This window comes from Pogona vitticeps, chromosome 5 (genome assembly GCF_051106095.1).
Source record: "Pogona vitticeps strain Pit_001003342236 chromosome 5, PviZW2.1, whole genome shotgun sequence".
NCBI classification, from domain to species: domain Eukaryota; kingdom Metazoa; phylum Chordata; class Lepidosauria; order Squamata; family Agamidae; genus Pogona; species Pogona vitticeps.
In genome coordinates this window covers 145,986,813-146,009,703 of record NC_135787.1, presented here as the reverse complement: position 1 = coordinate 146,009,703, position 22,891 = coordinate 145,986,813, and the positions used below count along the sequence as shown (strand labels likewise).

Genomic DNA, 22,891 nt, shown 5'->3' with positions numbered 1-22,891 from the left:
GTTTCCAGTATCCTGAAATGGCTTATGAGTTGCTTTGGGATATCAGAAATTGAACACTTCCCCTGATTGTCTGCGGAGGGTGAGCAGAAGTGAATTTATACAGTATTTATTACATCTCCTTGATCATCGGTAATGCAATGAATAATTTTAATCAAAATCTTTGCCTGTTTGTGTATTGCCAGTTGAAAATGCAGCTGTGGGCAGTTCCTCAATTGACAATACACAGACAGGCAAAGAAAAATAATGTAATCAAAGTGATTTATCATATCAGCAACAATCTAGCAGACATTTAAAAAATAATTTCACTTCCCCTGATTCTGTGCAGATGATTAGGGGAAGCATTAAATTGACACGAAGATAAAGAAGTAGTTCAGATGGGAGGAGCATGCTAAAAGGTACTTTGCTCCTCCCCTTCACCTCAACCAACCTTTTATAACCCAATCCAACCTGCACCAAAATGGCCAATCTGGACAGGCCCTTACTGAAAGATTCCCTCAGACTGAAGGTAAGTTTTCAGCTTTCTTGCTCTTGCTCTCTTTCCTCCTTCTTAAAACTTCATTTAGGTCTGCAGAGAATACAAAAAATCTGTGTTGAGAATAGAAAAGATTATATACATATGCTGGGTGACTCACCACTGCATCACTACTCGAAAATCTGTAAATATGTCATAAAGGAGGGGAATATTTTAAAAAGCAAGCTAAAAAATAAACATCTCAGCACATAACTCCAAATTGAGCAGTGTATAGCAACTTTCTTAAACAGTTTTTCTACTTGAATGGAGCTGCACTTATTATTATTAAAAATTGTAACAACCCTAACTTTTTAAGATATAAAAAAGTGAGGAATCTGTCATTAGTACAATGAATTGTTATGCTAACGATGACGCAAGCCTCACCATTTGAGTTTCACAGAAGTGCTGCTGAGGCAAAATCCAAAACTAGGACAAGGTAGTTTAGCTTGGGCTAATGAAGTACTTTTAAACCCAGAAATGAACAAGAAAATATCTGGCAGGAAGAGAGAGCCTGTTGGACAAGTAGGTGTTGAATGAAAATCATAGAGAAATGGAATGGTACATTGATGGTGGGAGGATTCATTCACAGAAGCTGCAGTTCCGATGTTACCTTGAGATTCAGCTTTTATATGACAGAATCTCAAGGGAGAATCTGTTTTTAGTTCCATCTCCCCTGTTTTGAGGTATAGCTTTTCTGCAAAAAAACGAAAACAAAAAACCCCAAAACAACAAAAACGCATCACAATTTGAATTCCAGTCACCTAGGTTTATGTGTAATTTTCATCAATATTATTAATTATTCACTTTCACTCATTCATGATCTTAGATCATTTTTGTACATATGCCTTTTGATCAAATTGTGTCAAAAATTTCATAACCTGGAGGCTACGCAAAAAAAAAATCATTCTTGTGCCTGAAAATGTTTGACACACATGGGCTACATTTTGTGAAACTGAAGGTGTTAGAGGTTTAAAATGGAGAATGTACGGGGCTTATTTAAACAAAAGTGTCTTGGATTTGTCAAAATGTGGTTGAGATTTAAGAAAAGCTCTCATTATTTCTGGCCATAAATATATAGGTAGATATCCTGTTTTTCCCAGAGCAGAGAGAAATCTAGAGATGAATTTGACATGGCTGTTTGATTAAAATAGAGTGCACATATTTGCACTTATTTTATGGACAAGTACAGAGAAGAGAGACTTTCAGAAGCTGCTGCTGTCCTCACCAGCTTAGCGCTCTACTGAAATTCTTCCTTCTATCCAACTAACCAGAGTAAAGGAACTATGCCAGGCACTGTGACTTCCATAAATACCAAGAAATACAATGCAGTGCAAGATCCAGGAGGATACAGTACTTTAACAATGGTGAAGCAAGTGCCAATCAAATGTGCCTCCTTCTTCTTAAGCCTCTATCACCATTAGCTGCTATAGTGTTTCACTTCTGTGGACTATATTGGACATTATACAGTGGTGCCTCGCACAACGGGCGCCTCGTAGAGCGATGAATTCGCTCTACGAGGCCATTTTTGCGATCGCAAATGCGATCACAAAACGGTGCCCGTATAGGCAGGAAATCACAGAACGAAGGTCGGTAAGCTGCTTGCTTACCGACCTTCGCTTTGCGACCCGCCGATCAGCTGTTCCGCGGCTTCAAAATGGCTGCCAGAACAGCCGAAAGGGGCTGGGGCGCAGCGTTTTCACGCCCTTGGTAAGCAAGGGGAGCGCGCGAAAACGCTGCAGAAGCCCCGAAATGGCTGCGCGCAACCATTTCGGGGCTTCCGGCAGCGTTTTCGTGTGCTCCCCTTGCTTACCAAGGGCGCGAAAACGCTGCGCCCCGCCCCCTTTCGGCTGTTCCGGCAGCCATTTTGGACCCGCCGGACAGCTGATGGCAGCCATTTTGGCGCCCTCGTTGTGCGAGGGGAGGGCGCGAAAATGGCTGCCGGCCCCTGGGAAACATCGCACAACGGTGAGTATTCTATGGCATTGGAACGCATTAAACGCTGTTTAATGCGTTCCAATGCCTTTTTGTGTTCCGTAGTGCGATGTTTCCCACAGCGAAGGTTAATCCGGAACGGATTAACCTCGCTGTGCGGGGCACCACTGTAGAATGCCTCAGCCAGAAGCTGGGAGATTCTGGAAAGTAACTTTGCCAGTTCCTGCTTCCTCATAAGTACAGATATATCAATTTTTCAAACACCTTTGTTTAGATGTGGGACCCACTTAATCTACTGGGATTTTTACCCAAATAGTTCAAAGAGCCATGCTAAGACAAATACAGTGGGGTCTCTACTTAAGAACTTAATCCGTATTGGAAGGTGGTTCTCAAGTTGAAAAGTTCTTATGTTGAATCTGCATTTCCCATAGGAATGCACTGAAAACCATTTAATCCGTATCTGCTCTTTTCCGTCCATAGAAACTACAGTGGAACCTCTACTTAAGAACTTAATTGGTTTTGGAATGGTGTTCTTAAGTTGAAACGTTCTTAAGTTGAAGCAAAATTTCCCATAGGAATGGACTGAAAACCAATTAATCCGTTCTGGTTGTTTTTTTGTTATGTAGAGGTGCATTCGTACATTGAAGCATTAGTTCCCATAGGAACTAATGCAAAGCTGGTTAATACGTACTCTACCACTAGGGGGAGAATTTTTTTTAACCTAAGATGACCTAAGGTTAAAAAAAGAGCAGGAAAGTTTTTTTTTCCTGTTCTTATCTTGGATTTCTGTTCTCAAGTAGAAGCAAAATTTAGCAAATGGAGCTGTTCTTAAGTTGGATTGTTCTTAAGTAGAGACGTTCTTAAGTAGAGACCCCACTGTACATGTGGAGTTATATCTTGAACAAACTCCTGCTCCATGATTTCCTTAGCCTTGTCTGAAACCTCTTTCCACATTCATAGCAACTAGAAACTGAACAATAATAATAAGAATCTGAACCTTCTAATAATTTATACTCCACTCCTCTTCCTACTCTTTTCTTTGGGCCAGCTCTTCTTTTCCTCAGAGTAACATCTGGCTACGTATGTACCCAGAAGTTAGTGATATTTCTGAAAGACCATAAACTCACAGACTTCGGCTAGAAGGGACCCCAAGGGTCACTGAGTCTAACCCTTGCCAAAGCAGGAAATGCAATAAGGAGCATAATATCACAGCTTGGAAAGGTTTGGGGCTTTTGTTTTTGTTTTTTGCTGTGTTTTTTTAAAAACAATGTCTCATATACAGTGGAACCTTTACTTACAAACGTCCCTAACTACAAACATTTCAACTTACGAACAGTTCCATTCGCAAAATTTTGCTTCTACTTACAAATAGGAAAAAAACACAGGGAAGGTGGGAAATTTGAACTTTCAGTTAACCGTTGGCCAGCAAAGAGGCTGCTTGTCTGCTACCTCGCTCGCCCCAGTGGTTAGAGAGTGTGGATATGGAAAGAGACTCCAGACTGCCTGGTACTGCCAGGCACTGTACTGTACGGACTGTATTTCTTTTAGGATTTTTTTTAATTTTTGATTTTGGGATTTTTGACTTTCTTTTTTGAAACAGAGAGACTGCCTGTTCTGGCTAAGTACACTGTATTTATTGTACTGTACAGGGTTTTTTGCAGCTTGGTGGGTTGGGCTAGGTGGGGGGGTTATGTTTCTGTGCTCTGATGGGTCTTGCAGTGTAGATTTTAGTTTTAAAATATGTGTGGTTAAAAACAACAAGCAGTCCAAATTGCAATCTATTTTCCCATGTGATCAATCCCTTTGTATTATTCTCTCCAAAGGATGACAAGATGATCATACAGTGTTTGTTATGGAATAAGGCACCACTGCCATGTTGTATTGTCTTCTTTTTCTGTATATAGCAATTGCCGACAATATTGGCCAGCACTCCAAACAGGAATGCAATATGTCACACATCAAGAGCTGAAACACTTTGCAGTTGGGCAATTTACTGTAGCATTTAGCTCAAACTTGAATTAAGCATAATGAGAGTGTCCTCTGGTATTGTGAAGTGACAGGGAGGCAAGAGGTACAAAGTATTGTATTCCTAGTCTCAACTTTTGGCACGAACTTTTGGGAGGACATTTCTGGGAGGGTTGGTTTGTTGATAAAATAGTGGAATCAAAAAATATTATTATTTACACAAACTATATATACCAGAGAGATGGAAATGCCCTCCGAAAGATTGGGAATTTTGCCAGATAATGAATGGCTGGTTACTATGCAAATGACAATAATAACAGGATTCCAGCAGGTAAATGAGCACATTAACCAGGTGGAAGATCTTATCAAAGGGAAATCAGCAGAAGTAAAACAACAGTTGAATGAACAGCCCTAACACCAATACAATTTACACCAAGAGCTATGCCAGGTACTATAGATGAGAGTAAGAGTTACTCTGTGAGCTACTCAGCTATAATAGCCAGAAAAGGTGATGTTAAAAATCAGACTACTGTCCTGCACTCAATTTTATTTTCCCAAAACAGGAAGAAAATAGAGTTACAGAAACAAGAGAAGGGCACTGAGAAAATATGGGAAGTGCTAGAAATGGAGATTTTTCCAGGCAGGCTGATTGCACGTATAAGACAGAAGGAAATTGAAAGAGGGGATGTATTTTATAATTGGTCTCGATTTCCTGATAGAGTTGGAATAACTTAGATTTAAATTTAAACATGAATGTAAGATGATATTCAGAGGATAACCAAATTTTGTGTGTGTGTGTGTGTGTGTGTGTGTGTGTGTGTGTGTGTGTGTGTGTGTGTGTGTGTGTGTGTGTGTGTGTGTGTGTGTGTGTGTGTGTGTGTGTGTGTGTGTGTGTGTGTGTGTGTGTGTGTGTAGACCTGATGCATGTATACTTAATATGAATAGATTGGATGATTGTATACTCTGTGTTCTCCTATCTTCAAAACCCTTTTCCCATCCCTTACACTTCCTTTTACCTTTTGTATTCACTACCCTATTCCCAGTAGTTTAAAAAAATAAAAATTATATAAAAAAATACTAGACGGGCACTGGGTGATATGACTGAAATCCTTATTTATTTATTTAAAATATTTTCATCCCACCTTTCTTCTTAAAAAGAACCCAAGGCGACTTACGTCATTAAAAAGACAATATGGAGAAGCTAAAAACAGTAGGTATACTAATATTTAAAAAGCATTACATTAAAAATAGTAGCAAAAGCAATACTGAAACACATTTAAAACAACAGAGAACAACAATTCATTTATAAAACCCAACCAACCAATGTGATGATGATGATGACGTGCCGACAAATCAATTCTGACTTATGGCAAACCTTTTCAGGGTTTTCTAGATAGAGAGTATTCAAAAGTGGTTTACTATTTCCCTCTTCTTGGGGAGTCCTGGGATAGACAATGGAACATACATGTTCCATTCTGAGAACAAAACAATAAATAATATGAGACTCTGTTCCATGTGCATTTCTATGTACATAGTTTAATATTATAAGGTTGCTAAATGCAAATGAAAATAATATTTGTTCCAGAGGGAATGTAAGACAATGTTAAAATTCCCATTTGGTTCAAGGATAAGAACGCTGACTTTATAAAAATTCTATTAAGCTGTTCTGACAAAAAGACTGTATCACACTCCATTAAAAATCAAATATATTATTATGCTATCCATCCATATTGCCCTTTAATGCTAAAATGCCAGCACTTCCAAACAGTATTATCAAGTAATCAGTTAAGCCCTGCCTTAGACATATTGTCAAGGATGTTATGTTCATTTGTTCAACTAGCTGGACAAAAAAAAAGCTCTTCAAGGAGGAAAAAAGAATCAGGTAAAATAAACAAACTTGATTTGGCTCTTCACAGTGGACAGTGATTAAAGTGATCTCCTTTAATATACAGCAACTCAACACTAAAAGGAATCTCTTTTCCACTGACTAGAAAAATATATTTTATTCATACAGCTGAAAATAACCATTTTCTAGTGGATCTTGATGTTTGCAGCTGCTTTGCTCTAGAGGGGAAAATACACTGAAGAGGTTAAATTACGTTTTTGATTGGCTTTCTCTGTTCTGATTTGACAGTTTCAAATACTTGTGTTATTCATCCTAGAAGAGGCATCATTCAGTGACGGACCACATGCTCTGCATGCAACCCCCCCCCAAAAAAAACAGCCTCCAGGTCAATACCTGGTATTGCTTGGAAAATTCAGTGAAAGCCCCCACACCCCCATACCATCCAAAGGCCTGGAAGGCATTGCCAATTAATAAAGTCAATACTGAGCTATATGGTTCAATGACTAAGGCAGCTTCCTGCATTTCAAATGGACATCAGCTAAAGACTGCCCCACATATAAAATGTTCCTTCTTGCCACTCCATTATTACCATCCTTAAAGTCAAGTAGCAGCAAAGTCCACATACAGGTTTCAGAAAGGTAGCCATGTTAGTATTTCAGCAGAAAAACACCCCAAAACAAAACAGAAACAAAAAGTTTTGTGAAAACTTTAAGACCAGCAACTTTCAAATACAAGATTCCTGAGGAAATGGGACTCCTCCCATTATAACCAGACACTCAAAGATGAATCAGAAATCAAAGCTTGCAGTCATCCTACTCCTTTTAAACAGACTTTTAAACAGACTTAGACTTTGCATATTCATGTGCATATTTCTAGGTACACATTGTTCCAAATAATTCCTCCTGGGGTTCTTTTGACTAAGTACGTAAACAATTAATGATTTCAAATTGACCTTTATAAGTCTGTTAGCATAGAAACAGGCAAGACAATTCTTTTGAAGTGAAGTGGAGTACTGATCTGAATTAGGAACCAAAACAGAATTCAGAATGTTGACAGGAGAAATAAGAGGTGATTTTACATATATTTGATGAAGTCTCTTGGAACTGGTAAACAGCCTATGGACATTCCTAGGTTCAGGGTCAAATCCGACACAAAGGCAAAAGTGTATTTTCTCCATTAACCACATTATCCCTCCACACAACACAAATAAAGTCATGCTGCCTCCCAAGTGATCATTTGTAAAACAAAGACAACCAACTTTGCCAAATGTTAAGTGGAAAGCATGCTTGCATAGCCTTTTCCTGTTAAGACTATTTCTGTGCTGCTTTGAGATGCACAAGCATCATGTCATCAAATAAGATCTTTACATAGAGAACCTATGGCTTGCATATCTTTTACCTGTAAATTCTGTTATACCAGCTGTGACATCATACAGCTGGGCCTTTCAGAGACTAGACATAGATCAGCTGTCTTATCCCAGAATCATTTTACAGCCCTCCCCAGACCTGCAAAAGAAATTATGTTAAAAAACCTCAAATGTTCTAGGGGTTTGGGGGGGACAATGTTTTGAGCCCTGCTTAGCACTGTGGTCTCCTCACCCTTCCATTTATTTTTCTAAAACTTGTGGAAACTAAAGAACACAGGGAGGCATGTTGCAAAAGTCACAATTTGGCTTACACTAGGAAACAGAATTTCAGCCATAGTGTTTGTAGCTCAATTTGTGTTAATTCATTTCTGAGCTGCCTCACTAGAAGAAAGGTGACAGAAATAAAACAGATTCATAAATAAAACAAACAAATAAATATGGTTATATCCTTGAGAATGATCCAGCACTTTCCACTCCTGCAAAATACCCCAGCAAACCTCTGGACAACAACAGGAAAGTGAGGGCTTGCTCAACTGGTACTACATAATTGGCTGTGACATTGAAAACAATGTAGGAAACATCTAAAAACTACAGTCTTTCATAATCTTGAATCTGTGTCATTTACATAAAGAATGGTAGGTGCTTACAGGGGGCTGAACTTCACTATCCCAAAGTCTGCTCATACTTCTAGACAAATCAATTGAATTTATTGAGAGTATTCACTAAGACCCAGGTTTGAAACTGATCAAAGCGAGTTATCAACAAGCTCACTTTGCAAGCCAGGAATTCTCCAGAGAACAGGAGGGAAAATGTTTGCCAAATGTCTTAGATTACAATTCCCACAATCCTTTTCTATTCTCCATACTCGCTGGAATTTGTGGGAGCTGACATGTGGATAGCCGAAAGGTTCTGTTCAAGCTCCTGGGAATTCAGTGGCACTCGTGGTACCTTCAAACAGTGCTGCAATTGCCACTCTCTGATAAGGCCCAACACCAAAAAGGACCTGAGACTCTCCAGACACTGCTGGTTCCTAACTGCTGCTCATGTGACCATTATTTCTAGAAGAGGTGGGATGTATCTCGTTCTGGTGCCTCAGCTCTCAGCACTCCACCCTAGGCTGACCACATGTCTGGACTCATAAAATCAAGCTTCCTAATGGTATTGCTTTCAGCTTGCCTGATGCACCCAACCACCCTCCTCACCATATTAAAGGGTGCATCCAAGAGGAGCTTTGTTTTATTATTGTAATTTTGATTTATGTTTGCAGGTTGCCTGATACACTGAAAGTTGTAGGTTTTAAATGTTTTCTATAAAAATCCATTCAAATGGCTTTGTCATTTCGTGTTATTTTTAAGAAACAAAAGTTACGTGAAAGTAATTAGAAAGTTACAATTGTTATAAACCCATAAGCTTTTGACAAAACGAGTAAAACAAGTGATACTTTCATTTGGTCTTTTACGAAAGCTCATCCCGGATGAATTGTGTTAATCAGGTCAGTATTCCACCCACACATGCTTCCTTGCTGGTTTGATTTCACCTCTGCGCATAGCAATAAAAAAGAAGATGAAATCTTGTAATATACATCTGCAAAAACAAATGTTTGAAGTGTGACCTTAGTTACTTAACTAATTACTTCAGTTACTCCCAAGGACTATAGAACTCATCAAACTATTTCTAAGAGTTTTATTCTTTTTTCCTTTCCTTTTCTCTCCCCCCCCCCCGCCCCAAGTCTGGCAGATCACAGATTCACAGCATGAGCAACTGAACTTCAGCCGAGGACTGGGATTGCCTATTCTGCAATTTCTTAATGATGATGATATTTCCCCTGAAAGAAGCAGACATAATGAGCATGCAAATGCTTTGTCAGGCTCACATTATTCTCTTATTAACTTGAATATCAAAATCTATTACTATTTTTTGTGTGTGCCGGAGAGTTGACATGCTGGGTAATGCTCATTATACAAGCCCTTAGAAAGCATCATCATAAAACATCTAGTGTATGCTTGTCTACTTCTTAATTTTTGTAGTGTCTTTTTTTCCTCACACCCCTTTGGTTTCTGGACTAGTAAAAATAGTGTCTTGTTAGTGCAGGTTATACACTGTGAATGTGGGGATAAATAACATAAGTCAATGCATGTAACAACTATACCTGTTTTCCCCAACATGGTGTACTTCAGATTGCTTGGAACACAACTTCCATAATTCCCAGATGCCAGAGCCAACAGACATGCATGTTGTGGAAGACAGGGATTGTAACACAACCCAGTTTGAGGGGCCCAACTTTCTAAGGGTTGAATTATACAATAATTTCTCCATAATCATACACTTATGGATAAATCATATTGCTTTAGCAATTTTGATAGCAGCCCAGAGAGCATTGTATTGAAGAGATGGTATAATATGTGATAATACAGTAGGACCCCCGTATCTGTGGTTTCACTTATCCTCAGTCTGAAAATATTTAAAATACTAAAACAAAAGAAACAGAAATACATGTTTTCACAAAACTGGTCACTCTAAGGAGCTAGTATTTTAAGCTTTTACAAAAGCCCAAAGTCATTATCTAAATAAAATAATCAGAAGAAAATGCTATTAATTTTCTTTTAATAAATTAGGTTGCTCATAGTTTTCTTTGCATATGCAGCTCTTTTGACATGTGTTTGCAAATATTATTTTTAAAATATATTTGCTGCAACTTTTGCTCCTTTTATCATTCTATTAAAGTTAAATAATTTATATTTCTTAAAAAAGTGTTCCATAAGCATTTACAAAACCTCAATTTTCTCCCATTTCAGATGCAATTGATTCCTACAGTTTTTTTTGTACACAGATCAGTGAGAAAGAAGAGAAATTGTTTAGTTTCTATTCCTCAGCACTAGATTAAAATGTCACAATAAATGTAACCAAGGAAGGGAAAAGGGGTTGCAGTTTTTAACACATAAAAGACAGAAGTGGAAAAGTCACTTCAAAGAAAAAGAGGGAGAGAGGGCTTAATGGAGCCAATTACTACCTGACAGCAATTTCTTTAATTGTACTGATTTGTAGATAGTGCTACAGACAAACAGGCTGCAGAAGACTGATTTAGAAATGGTGGCTTCCTAATTTCTGGAATAATAAGCATTAATTTCTTATCCCAAATGCTGAGACCAACAGATAATGGCTGAGAGTGAAGTGCAGGTGTCACTACAATTGTGTAATCTCTCAAACGCTAGTGTTCCACTACCAGTATCGGCAGAAACACTTATCTCTGTATGCGTGCGTGACTCTGTGACAGCAATTTTCCCTACAAATTATAAATATTGAATATGACCCAAAGCTCCATGAGTCCAGGAGCTCATGCGTATCCATGGACATGGAGAAACCTCTCACTGCAAGCACTAACCATCCCCAGCTTCTTTGCAGAAAAAGGTAGGAAGCCCTTGTACATGTGAAACTCTGGATGCAAAAAATAAAAAAATAAAAAATAAAAAGCTACTGATCATTGCCATGGAGTAAGTTGCATTTCTTGTACTTACGGTAATGTGCACAAAATTTGAATTGATATATTTCATTTCGCACAGAGCAGGAGATGGGCAGTATGCATCCCTAAGGCCACCTGAGAGCCTCCTTACCATGTAAAAATAAAAAAAATTAAAAGGAGGGTGAAACAGCCCCGTTTACACTCCTGCAGGATCTGGCAGCAACCTTTGGCCTCAAGCTTGCCAGAGTTGCCCATCCTTGGTATAAACCACACTTTCACCTTCACCATTTGTTTTCATCCTTATTTCTGCCATATTTTCTGCATTAATCAAGCACTTCTCTAAAACTGCCCAAAAACGGCACTGCAGATTTATTTCAGTATTTATAGTATTTCCAAACACTCAATGCATAAATAAAAGAAAAGGGCATTTTAACCACAGTGGCCATAAATGCAGATTATACTGTATATTTAAGCAGTACTAGAGGTTTGTTTTTGCATGACTTTCTGCAGAAAAGACCTGAAATGACAGAGTTTCTCAGGCTGACAAGTAGCTTCCTAGCCTACATATTCATTGTAGACAAGGACGAATGTGCTGGACACATTGGTCTCCCACTCACACAAGGCCCTCCTCTCTTCACAGGTCAGACCAAACATCACTGCATTCAGTTTGAAGCTCATTTCCACAATTTGTGTTGCACCTTGTTTTTCACTTTCTGTCTCAGACGTTGTCATGACAACAAAGGACAAGCCTTCCACTTATGGGAACCTTTGTAAAAACATGTTAAGGAAAAAGCCTGTTCTCACGAATCCAAACCACACTGCCCCAAAACTATATCCTAAGGAAGATATTCAGTGATGCTGCTGGGCCTCCATCAAGGAAGAACACTGAGAAGGAACAAATATTTTAGGAACTGCAGCAGATTTTTAAGAACCAAGGAAAACTCACACTTAAAAATAGAATGACTCACAGTGGCAAGTTTTTGGACATCCTCGTCAGATGCTCCCAGGGAGGCTAATCCAATCTCTTGGGAAAACTGAGCAAATTTAGGGTCTGCAAGCAGAGGCACGTGTCCCAGGAGTTCATGGCATGTATCCCTGCCACAGAATTAAAAAGCCATGTTAGTAAATGTGTTAGAAGTAGCCTGGAACAAAGCAAATAAAAACCTCTTCAACAATCATGAATAAACAGTTCACTAAGTTTTTTTCTTTAAATATATACATCTGTCACAACTTATAAAAGGCCTATTTATAGAAAGAAGTCTTTGATGAGCAGGGAATTTTCCCCCTCTGTATATAGTCCCATCCAGATTCACACCACACATCTTTTACAAACAAGAAAAGCGTCTCCAAGTGATAATAGTGGCAGTCCCAAAAGGAGGAAGCCTCCTCCACTTAAATAGATTACTTTTCATCTTTCTTGCTATTCATCACGAAAAGAAAAGTGCCCTTTGCCTCTGTTTTCAAGCAACATAATACTTCATCAAAATACAGTCTGAAAGGGGAATATGAATATGTATATCTCTGTACCCATATAGATTTTGTACACCAGCCATTTAATTCCTGATGCATCTCACAGTGTAAACAGCACAACTCACTAGCACAGGCCTGTGTTATTGATACCAAACCATCTACTGAGTTTCTTGAATCACAGCCAAATACACAAGGAATATGCTGTGCCTGAATAGGACAATAAGGTAATTATGAAGCAAGCAGGAGTTTCCTGGTTTATGTCTATTTTTTTGTATTCTTTTTTTCTGCCTTTGACAATATAGAAGCAGGTAGCAGGGAATTATGAATAGAGCCGGTGTCATAAAGCCTTGGCGTTCATCTTCAATTCTCAGCTGCCACCTTGTGCCTCTTGTCAAAGACGTCACCATTGGGAATCAAGCCACGTTGTTGCCAGCTGAACAAGAATCCAAAGCTGCCTGCAGGTGATAAGTTAATGTTTCAAGTTTTCTACTCTATTACAATGTCCCCTTCTGTTCAGTACTAACATTTCCCCTCAAGTGCATGTGAGAATACTCTTGAGTAGAACAAGATCACCACAGATAATTTAGGGAACTTGATTTTCTGTGATAACCTTTCTTTTCAGAAGCATTGATGCAAATCTACTAGTAGGATATATGCTGCAGGAAGGACTGAAAGAATTGGGAATGTTTAGCCTTGAGAAAAGAAGACCCTACAGCAGTCATCCCCAACCTTTTTGGGACCGCGGACCATTTTGGGGGTGCAGGCTCCATATGTGGAATGGTTGGGGAACACAGGCATGCTTACAGAGGGGGGTGTTACGCTTGCACGCATGTGTGCGAGTGCGACACGCCCACCCACTCTTAAAATCTGCCTGGCTTCTAATTTTAGCCCAACCAGGAGTGGGAGCAGCAGCAGCAGTGGCACCTATTTGGCGAGCCTGGGGCTTCCTCATCAGGGGGTCCCAGAAGTGTCCTCCTTCAGAGTAGTCTCCCTGGTCCTGGAAGGCACAGGAGCAACTCCGCCACCGACCCTCCCCACTGTGTAGGGGCTGGGTCCCACCTCCCCCCGAAGCACCCATGCATCCAGAAGGGGAGCCCTCTCCCTGCCCGGTAGTCTTCTCCCTCCGAAGCGGTGGAGCTCACGGATCAGGAGTTTTGCACTACCGAGGCTTCTGGTTTTAGGTCTCTCTCTCTCTCCCCCACCCCCACCCCGCCGCTCTTCACGAGTCACCTGGAGAGGCGCTCTGAAGTGCTCTAGCGATGTGCCAGGGAGGGAGGGAAGGAGGGGCAATGTGGAGCCCTTACCTTGAGTGCCTCATTGGGCCACCTCTCCAGGTGCTGGTGCCACTGCAGCTGCCGCTGCCGCCTTGTCCTCTCTGCAGCTGAGGTGATGGAGGGGCCCCGCTTGCAACCTGGCTGCGCACTTCTCCTTCCTTCTGCCTGGCACTCCTCTGCTCCCTGCCCAGACATGCTGTGGGAGGGGATGATGCCAAGAGCACAGCCTTCTCACACCTACTCCTTGCCCCCCAGTTTCTATTCACAGACTGCCGCAAAAATCTCGTGCCTGTCCGTCCATCTGTCTTGATGGTCTGTTGCTCGTTCCCTCTCTCCCTCGCTCTTCCTTTCCTGCTTGTTTGCTACCGCCGCCAGGGCTGAAGAGCCACGGCCAACAAGGGGAAACAAACGTTTCATCCAAGAGAACAAAGCAGCCAGTAACAGGCACTGCCAACCCGCCCGCCAGCCAATGGGGAACCATAAAAGTGTGACACGCCCCCATGTGTGTGGGTGGGGGTGGAGATCCGTGTCCATGGCCCAGTTGAAGGAAGCCCATGGACCAGCACCGGGCCGTGGACCAGGGGTTGGGGACCCCTGATCTAAACAAACCACACAAGGAGTGCCCCCAGATTGCTTTACACCTAAACCTGTGGATAAAGTTCTCCCCTTAATGGAGCTTCCAAAGGGAAATAAATTAGTTCTGGCCCATACCCCATTCCCCACTGCTGATTTATTTGACTGGAAACAAGACCTTCCACCATATCGAGAGGCCCTTCAGAAGTACCTGGACTTGATCCAATGGATCATTACTACTCACCACTCTTCTGAGCAGCCTCATAAGAGGAGAAATGCCAGGCTCTTGCTAAGACCTACGCCTGGTATACTACTCATAGGGTTCAACAAATAGCCAATGGCAATGGAACAGTTGATTGGCCTGAAGCAGCAGCCCTCATAACCCACATTATTGATCCCAATCCTAATAAGCTTGCTGGGGCCCACCTGATGAAAGCAGCAAGAAATGCTGTAATTCATGATCTCAAACTAGGAGTGCGAAAGGCTGTGAAACCTTCAGAGAGTATATGAGATTGTTAAAAAAAAAACCCACGGAATCCCCAAATGAATTCCTGACGAGGCTCAGGGATGGCTTTCACCAATGCACTCACCCTGCTCTGGATTTTGAATCATCAGCCAGCTGTGCTACAGGTGCAGCTCCAAAAACACCCAGCCATGTGTGGCTGCAGCCACTGCCACTGAACTGCCCGAGTCCTGCTGCTGGTCTGGTCAGACAGTTATGCATCAGCGGTAGCACAGCTACAAAAAGCACTTTGCACATGTCTCTCTGCTGTCTGTCTACTCATTGTCTAAGATACAAGGGTACTTCTGAGGAGAGATACCTGCTCAATAAAATGCTATGTACAACAACTCTGAGTCAAGTTTCTTTATTAGACAAGGTAGCTCAGGGCCATGCTCCTATGGAAGAATATTGCAGGAAAAAGGAAGGGACACAAATAATATTTTCATTTATAATGGTGGGAAGGGTGGGAAGGAATGCATGGTTTGCAAATCATGAGCTGTGTGAATGGGATGGCTCATGAGGCCGAGGGGGCTGGGAAGACACTGGGATGGATACAGGCGGGTGCCCTAATCATCAGTCAGGAGGTAGGGAATGGGCAAGATATTACTGGCATGGATACAAACTAGCCCCACCAATCATGAGCTAAGAGGCGAGGGTGGGATAGATTCAAATTGCCCCCCCAATCATGAACCAGGAGGTAAGGGGCAGGTGGATTGACAGTGGTAGGGATTCAACCTGGCCCTCCAATCATAAGCCACAAATTTAGTATTGTAGAAGGGACCAAGCTGCCCAATCATGTGTAAAAACAGAAGGAAGAGTCCAAGTGCAAACTCAACATTACCCAACCAGGAAGGAGGGCAGGAAGATGGACAGTGAAAGGGCCAGGCCTTGAACTGTATACAGTTCTGTAGAATTGTGTAGAGTTCTGTCAGATGGACAACAGACTATAGGATCCCTGGAAAGCAGAGCCTAAGAATTCTTGCCTGAAGTATAACTTTACACAGCTGTAGTCACTAACCTTGTCACTAATCATGAGCTAGGGCAGGGGGAAGAGCGGGTAATGTGAGGCCATCCTACAGATCAATAAACATAAGTTTTCTTTGGCTGCCTCCTGTGATTCTCTCAGATGGTGGGGTGGGTGGACATTTAAATTAGAGAAAGGCAAATGTCATGGGGGCACTCTGACTGCACCAGATGCACTAGGAGGGGCTTAGCCTTCTACGGCACAAACTGGTGTTGCAATGGGTTTCATGACAGCTGCAGAAAGGATTTGCATTTGGGGGAAATAGCACACTGTACCTTTAACAGGCATCTCCCTCTTAATAGTGAGAGTCTGGTTCAGCCAGCCTAAGGCCAGCCTAGCTAGTTAGGATTATGCCCTAAATCAGGACAAGAAAAAGGAAGGAAGATTTATTTTAGTGCTAACTTTTTCTGAATTTGGACCAGGGTTCTGTGACATAAATAGTGCTTTGAATGGCAATTAGTTCTCCAACATCTTCTAATATTCCATTCTTGACTCTTGACCTAAAAAGGAGTAGGTAAATAGCTCCACGTCATTAACTAAGATAGTTAATGGATGCTCATTTGGAGATACTACTTATCATTTATGAGCTTATAAGAAAAACAAAAACAAAACAGCCCTACAGCAGCCCATGCAGAAGTATTTATGATCCACAGGACAAAACTTTTATTTCACTCTTGCAAGCAGCCTTAAGTTGGGCTTAAGAGTGTGAGATATATTTAAATAACTATTGACATACCGCTGAGGAAATAATGAGTGAAGGTGTCACATGACCTCTGAGGTCACATGATTGCTGGAGCAACAGTGCTCTAAGTTCTTGACAGTTGGCCTTTGCCCACTTGCTGCTTTCCTGGCTCAACAGCCATTGGGAGCAGAGTGAGTTAGAGAGACCTTGGCTTTTCAAAGCTACTTACATTTACCTTTCATCCAGGCTTAACCATGGACTTTCTCAGCCATTCAGGTGCACAGTTTGTAGAGATGTACTCTGTATCAACGGACAGGATTGCTTCCTGTTTTGTCTATAGCTCTGGAAACTACATTAAGGCGTTGCCGGGGTAGCGTAGGTTTAAGATGGTGAAGTCTGGCAGGGCAGTTGATGTGGTACTTTTGAGAGGTTGCTGTTGTTTTTTAATGGAGATAAATGGGTTTGTTAGGGGGCAGCCAGATGTAAGCTGGATTTCAATAGACTTCACACACAGATGGGAAAGAGTAGCATTTGTGGGGATCCTTTTCTGGGTGCCCCCTTTCTGATGGAGCCGTGGGTGTAGTTCTTGGAATTGAAACAGAAATGTTTCATTTCTGAAACATTTGCCCACTCTGCGTGATTAATCTGTGTATTTCATCCCTAGCATTCATTAGATTGTATTTGGTTAATCTCCTTCCTTAGTAACCATAATTAGAAAAACAGTTTTTGTTTATGTTGTTCAGAAATGAACAACAGACCTCTTTACATATTGTTTCCGAGTCTGAAGGGTTCCAAAGATTATTGTGTCTGAAATATTTACCCATTTAATGTGTTAATATGCCAGGATCTATTGACTTGTTCAGCTTAATAGTTCTCTTTCTGGGTTGATTTCTCTTGTATTTATTTCCATATTCATTGTGTTAATTACTTGCTCAAAATTTAAAGAGATAGTGGTTTATAAATGTTAATATATATCACATAACTATCTTCTAGGTAAAACAACATATTTTATGGCTAGGCACTGACCAGGTAAGGGATCAAAACTCAATTTAGATTTATTTACTTTTTTACTACCTTCCCTTCTCATATGGGCCAAGACACCAACCAGGTAAGAGATCAAAACTATTTTTTGTTTATTTCTTCCTTTTTAACTGCCTTCCCTCCTTATACAGGCCAAGACACAAACCAGGTAAGAAAGCAAAACTGATTTCGGTTTATTTTTTTCCACTTTTACTGCCTTCCCTCCTGTGCTGTGATGTTTTTGTGTTTTGGTGTGTTTTTTCCCCAGCCCCATCGCATTTGGGCTGGCTGTGTGTGTGTGAAGGGTGTTTTTGTGTTTTTTCCCCCAGCCCCATGGCATTCTGGTGGGGCTGGGTGTGTGTGTGTGAGGGTTGTGTTTTTCCCCCAGCCCCATTGCATTCCGCTGGGGCTGTCTGTCTGCATGGGGTTGTTTTTGAGTGTTTTTTCCCATCCCTATCACATTCCGCTGGGGCTGGCTGTGTGTGAGGAGGTTGTGTTTTTCCCCCCAGGCCCATGGTATTCTGTTGGGGCTGGCTGTGTGTGTTGGGGTTTTTGAAGTGTTTTTTCCCAGCCCCATAGCATTCCACTGGGGCTGGCTGTGGTTTTTGTTTGTTTGTTTTGGTGTGGTTTTTTTTTTTTTTGCCCCAGCACATTCCTATGGGGCTCGCTGTGTTTTATTTTTATTTGATTTATTTGGGGGGTTTTGTCCTAGCAAGAACAGATTAATGGGGTTTCAGTATATTCCTATGTGAAATGGTGCTTCGATTTACGACCATTTCGAGTTATGCACATCTTCTGGAACGGATTATGGTCGTAAGTCGAGGCACCACTGTAGTGTGGTTGCTGACCTTGAGCCAGATCTCCTGGAGTGTGAAGTCAAGTGGGCCTTAGAAAGAATGGCTAACAACAAGGCCAGTGGAAGTGATGGCATTCCAGTTGAACTATTTAAAATCTTAAAAGATGATGCTGTTAAGGTTCTACACTCCATATGCCAGCAAGTTTAGAAAACTCAGCAGTGGCCAGAGGGTTGGAAAAGATCAGTCTGCATCCCAATCCCAACACAGGGCAATGCCAAAGAATGCTCCAACTACCGTACAATTGTACTCATTTCGCACACTAGCAAGGTTATGTTCAAAATCCTACAAGGTAGGCTTCAGCAGTATGTGGACCAAGAACTCTCAGAAGTACAAGCTGGATTTCAAAGGGGCATAGGAACTAGAGACCAAATTGCTAACATGCACTGGATTATGGAGAAAGCCAAAGAATTCCAGAAAACCATCTACTTCTGCTTCATTGACTATGAAAAGTTCTTAAAGAAATGGGAGTGCCTGACCACCTTATCTATTTCTTGAGAAATCTATATGTGGGACAGGAAGCAACAGTTAGAACTGGATATGGAACAACTGATTGGTTGAAAATTGGGAAAGAAGTACGACAAGGCTGTGTATTGCCTCCCTGCTTATTTAACATATGCAGAATACATCATGCAAAAGGCTGGATTGGATGAATCCCAAGCCATAATTAAGATTGCCAGAAGAAATATCAACATCCTCAGATATGCAGATGATACCACTCTGATGGCAGAAAGTGAGGAGGAATTAAAGAACCTCTTAATGAGGGTGAAAGAGAAGAGTGCAAAAAATGGTGTGAAGCTCAACATCAAAAAAACCCTAAGATCATGGCCACTGGTCCCATCACCTCCTGGCAAATAGAAGGGGAAGATATGGAGGCAGTGACAGATTTTACTTTCTTGGGCTCCATGATCACAGCAGATGGTGATAGCAGCCACGAAATTAAAAGACACCTGCTTCTTGGGAGGAAAGTGATGACAAACCTAGACAGCATCTTAAAAAGTGGAGACATCACCTCGCCGATAAAGGACCACATAGTCAAAGCTATGGTTATCCCAGGAGATCCTCCCCTCCCAATCCCACACCATGCCACATGATGACTCCTCTGCCCCACATGGACAAAAAGCATCCCACTATGCACTCCCCTCACCCTTCCATGTCCCACATGCCTGACAGCCCTAACCAATCCCTCACACCATTTATAAAGCGTGCTGCTAATATAAAGCAAAGCGTGCTGCTTATATACCACCCCATAGTGCTTCAAGCACTCTCTGGGCAGTTTACAATTTAATTATGCAGGCTACACATTGCTCCCCCAGCAAGCTGGGTACTCATTTTACCGACCTCGGAAGGATAGAAGGCTGAGTCAACCTTGAGCTGGCTACCTGGGATTTGAACCCCAGGTCGTGAGCACAGTTTTAGCTGCAGTACAGCGGTTTAACCACTGCGCCACGAGGCTCCAACATGCCCCCCCCCACAATCCACCCCTCAACAGAGGGATTGAAATCAGTTAAGTGTGTTCTTATTTAACTCCAACACTTGAGTCCATCTCTGTATTTCTGGAGCAGATGGGCAATGTATACCTGGGGTACTTTGAAAGTAGACATATTTGGTTGCAACACTCCCAGTCCACTTTCAACAAACACCTGATTGAAGGTATTACATGCAACATATTTTGGGGGAATGATGTACTGAGACAGCCACATGGTTAGAGTTCCCATTAAGTCCTAAGCTAGACCAAACAATATGAAATCTGGTGTAAGCGTTTCTCCAGCATTCCAATGCTGCTTTTGCTAGTTCAATCAAGGAGGCTGTTGAGCAGCCCAGCATGTGGTATATCAACAATATTCTTTTTCTGCCTGTCCTGGCACTAGATACAGGTTCTTGCATCCAGCTCCAAAACAGACTGATTTCCTGATGAGAAATGGTGAATTGTTACAGATACCTGCAACACTCCACCCATTCCAGTTTACTTCTCTTCAACCAAGATTTGTGCTGCATCAAATATCCAAGCAAAGAAAAAGTGGCTTAAGGGGTGGGGGATTTGGCCAGCCCATTTCTAGATCATACATAGTAGCTCAGCCCTCTCAGTGATTAAATTGTAGATGCATGATGCTTTATCATGGCAGCAGACCATAGTAGCAACAGTAGGTTGGCCTGCAAAACTACTGTATCTTGAGTAGAAGGGGAGTGGTTAAAGAAGGCCACTATCACTAAGTATCTGCATCTCTCCCTCCTACCAACCACCACTCCACAGCTCCCTATTTTGTCTCCCTTTGCACAAGCACATTTCTCTTCTTGTGGTTTACTCCCAAAGGGCATTTTACATGGTCTTAAATCTGCAAAGACAAGACAAGAGACAGCTGCATAAATGCCATCTTCTTCACTTTAAAATGCAAGTGCTATCCATGGAGAAAAGCAAAATATAGCAAACAGAAGAAGAAAGGCAGCAGCAGTAAAAGGATCAGCCTGGAATGGGGAGTGAGGGGGGACAAACATGAAACTGGGGATCATGTCATCTCTAAATGCAGTCCTATATATGCTTGTTTTCAGAAAAGATGCCCTCTGAGCAGAGGAGTGAGTGTTGTTTTATACACAGTGGCACTTGGGAGCTCTTTTCTGCTACACAGACAAAAGCCAGATGGTAACAAGGCAAACAATGAGGAACGATCCTTTTGAATAATTAATCAGTAGTCACAGCAGGCCTTTGGATTTTTGCCTCAGAAAAAGGATGATGCAGGGCGCTTGCTAAACCTTTTGTGCTCCGTGAATGTCCTCCTTCCCAGGAGTCTGCTCTCATTGTGATTGCCACTTTGCACACACACCCTGCTCTTAAATATTGGGAAAAAATGCTGAGGAGTAAAGAGTGAGTGCCGGCAGATTGCTCCTTGCCCTCCCCTCCTGTGCTATAGAACAGCTTCACCTCCTCCTACCCAAAAGTTCTTGGCACACTGGGGTTGATGAGCAAACATTCTGCACCATTTACTTTTATTCATCATTTACCTGGTTCTCTTTAAGGTGGTGCAAATGGCTCTCCAGCTTCCAGCACCCAATTTTATCCTCACAAATGCTTGGTTGCTCAGTTTGGTCAGCAGAACAGTAGTTAATATGCTGAATAAGGACTGAGAAGACCCAAGTTTAATGTCCATGACTTTGGCCATGTACCTGATTCCATGATCTTCAGTGAATGAGAAGTTTAACTTGGTTTCTCTCTCCTTGCCATTTTATTTCATTATATTGTTCACTTGTTCATTTTCTACTAATAAGTGATATGAAAATATTTTTAAGTAAGTAGTGGCCAGTATTCTCTTTCAAGTCCCAATCAGAGCAGATGTTGAATTAACTGTTGAATGGTAAGTCAACATTTGGGTGAATCACACTAGTCAATGAATCTACAACGATGCCTCGCAAGACGAATGCCTCATGCAACAAAAAACTCGCAAGACAAAAGTGTTTTGCAATTTTTTTTGGTGCTTCGCAAGACGATTCCTCCTTTTTTTGTTAAAAAAAACAAATCACACAACTATTAGTACCGTGCATTGCAAGATGAAATTTTTGCAATATGACATGACTCACAGAACAAATTAATTTAGTCTTGCGAGGCATCACTGTACTCTATTTAGGACTAGCAACAAGATACCAGTCAGTCAATCTTTGACCAGTTTCTCTTTTACAACCAATCTCAGAATTACTGTGAGGACATTGTCAGCAAGAGGAGAAACAGGAATGCCACATAGAGCATAGTGGAAGACAGACAGAATATACATCCAACAAATAAATATTAAATTATGGCAAATGATACTCACGGTTCAGGAGTGTAAAGAGGATCAGAGCCATGGCGTATGTACTGTGTGCAGTGGAAAACACGATAGGCAAGACCTGCTAAAAAGTCACGTGGTGACAAATACCCAGCAACAGGTCTGACTGTGAAGCCAGACCTTTCTGAAGGAGAAGAAAGGTCAACGTTAAACCTGTTCAGTATGCCAGGCAGTGGAAAACACAAGATCATGTTGTCAGAAGGTCTATTTAAATGATCACATATTATTTGCAAGAAGTATATGCATCTTAGCAAAATAAAACTCATAAACTGATGGAGATCATTTAGTTAAGAGAGGGGACAAAATAAAACCTATAAAATCCAAAATAATATCCATGGAGGCCATTCCAGAAACCATATTTCTTATTTATATGCACCATCAAATTAAAAAAGTCATTTCAGGAACACATCATGCATTATACTTTTTACAGCTATGGAAGAAAGCATTTTAGCTGTGTACCTGTAAAATTGTTAACCTACACATTGAACAAAGATCTGTTGCCAGTGATGTGTCTTATTCAGGTACATGTAAAAATGTCCTGGGGTGGAGCTGTTTCAGGCAACATGTACAAATGCTAGCAAAAACAGTTTTGTTTAC

General features: G+C 41.3%; 1 protein-coding gene across 1 annotated transcript in view; it reads right to left on the bottom strand.

Annotated features, from left to right (window-relative positions):
• Positions 1-22,891, bottom strand: part of TPH2 (tryptophan hydroxylase 2) — a 79,105-nt gene that overhangs the window by 25,599 nt on the left and 30,615 nt on the right. Inside the window, 2 exon segments of the mRNA XM_073000373.2 lie at positions 12,049-12,175; positions 22,283-22,418. Coding sequence (XP_072856474.1) covers positions 12,049-12,175; positions 22,283-22,418 — 263 coding nt within the window.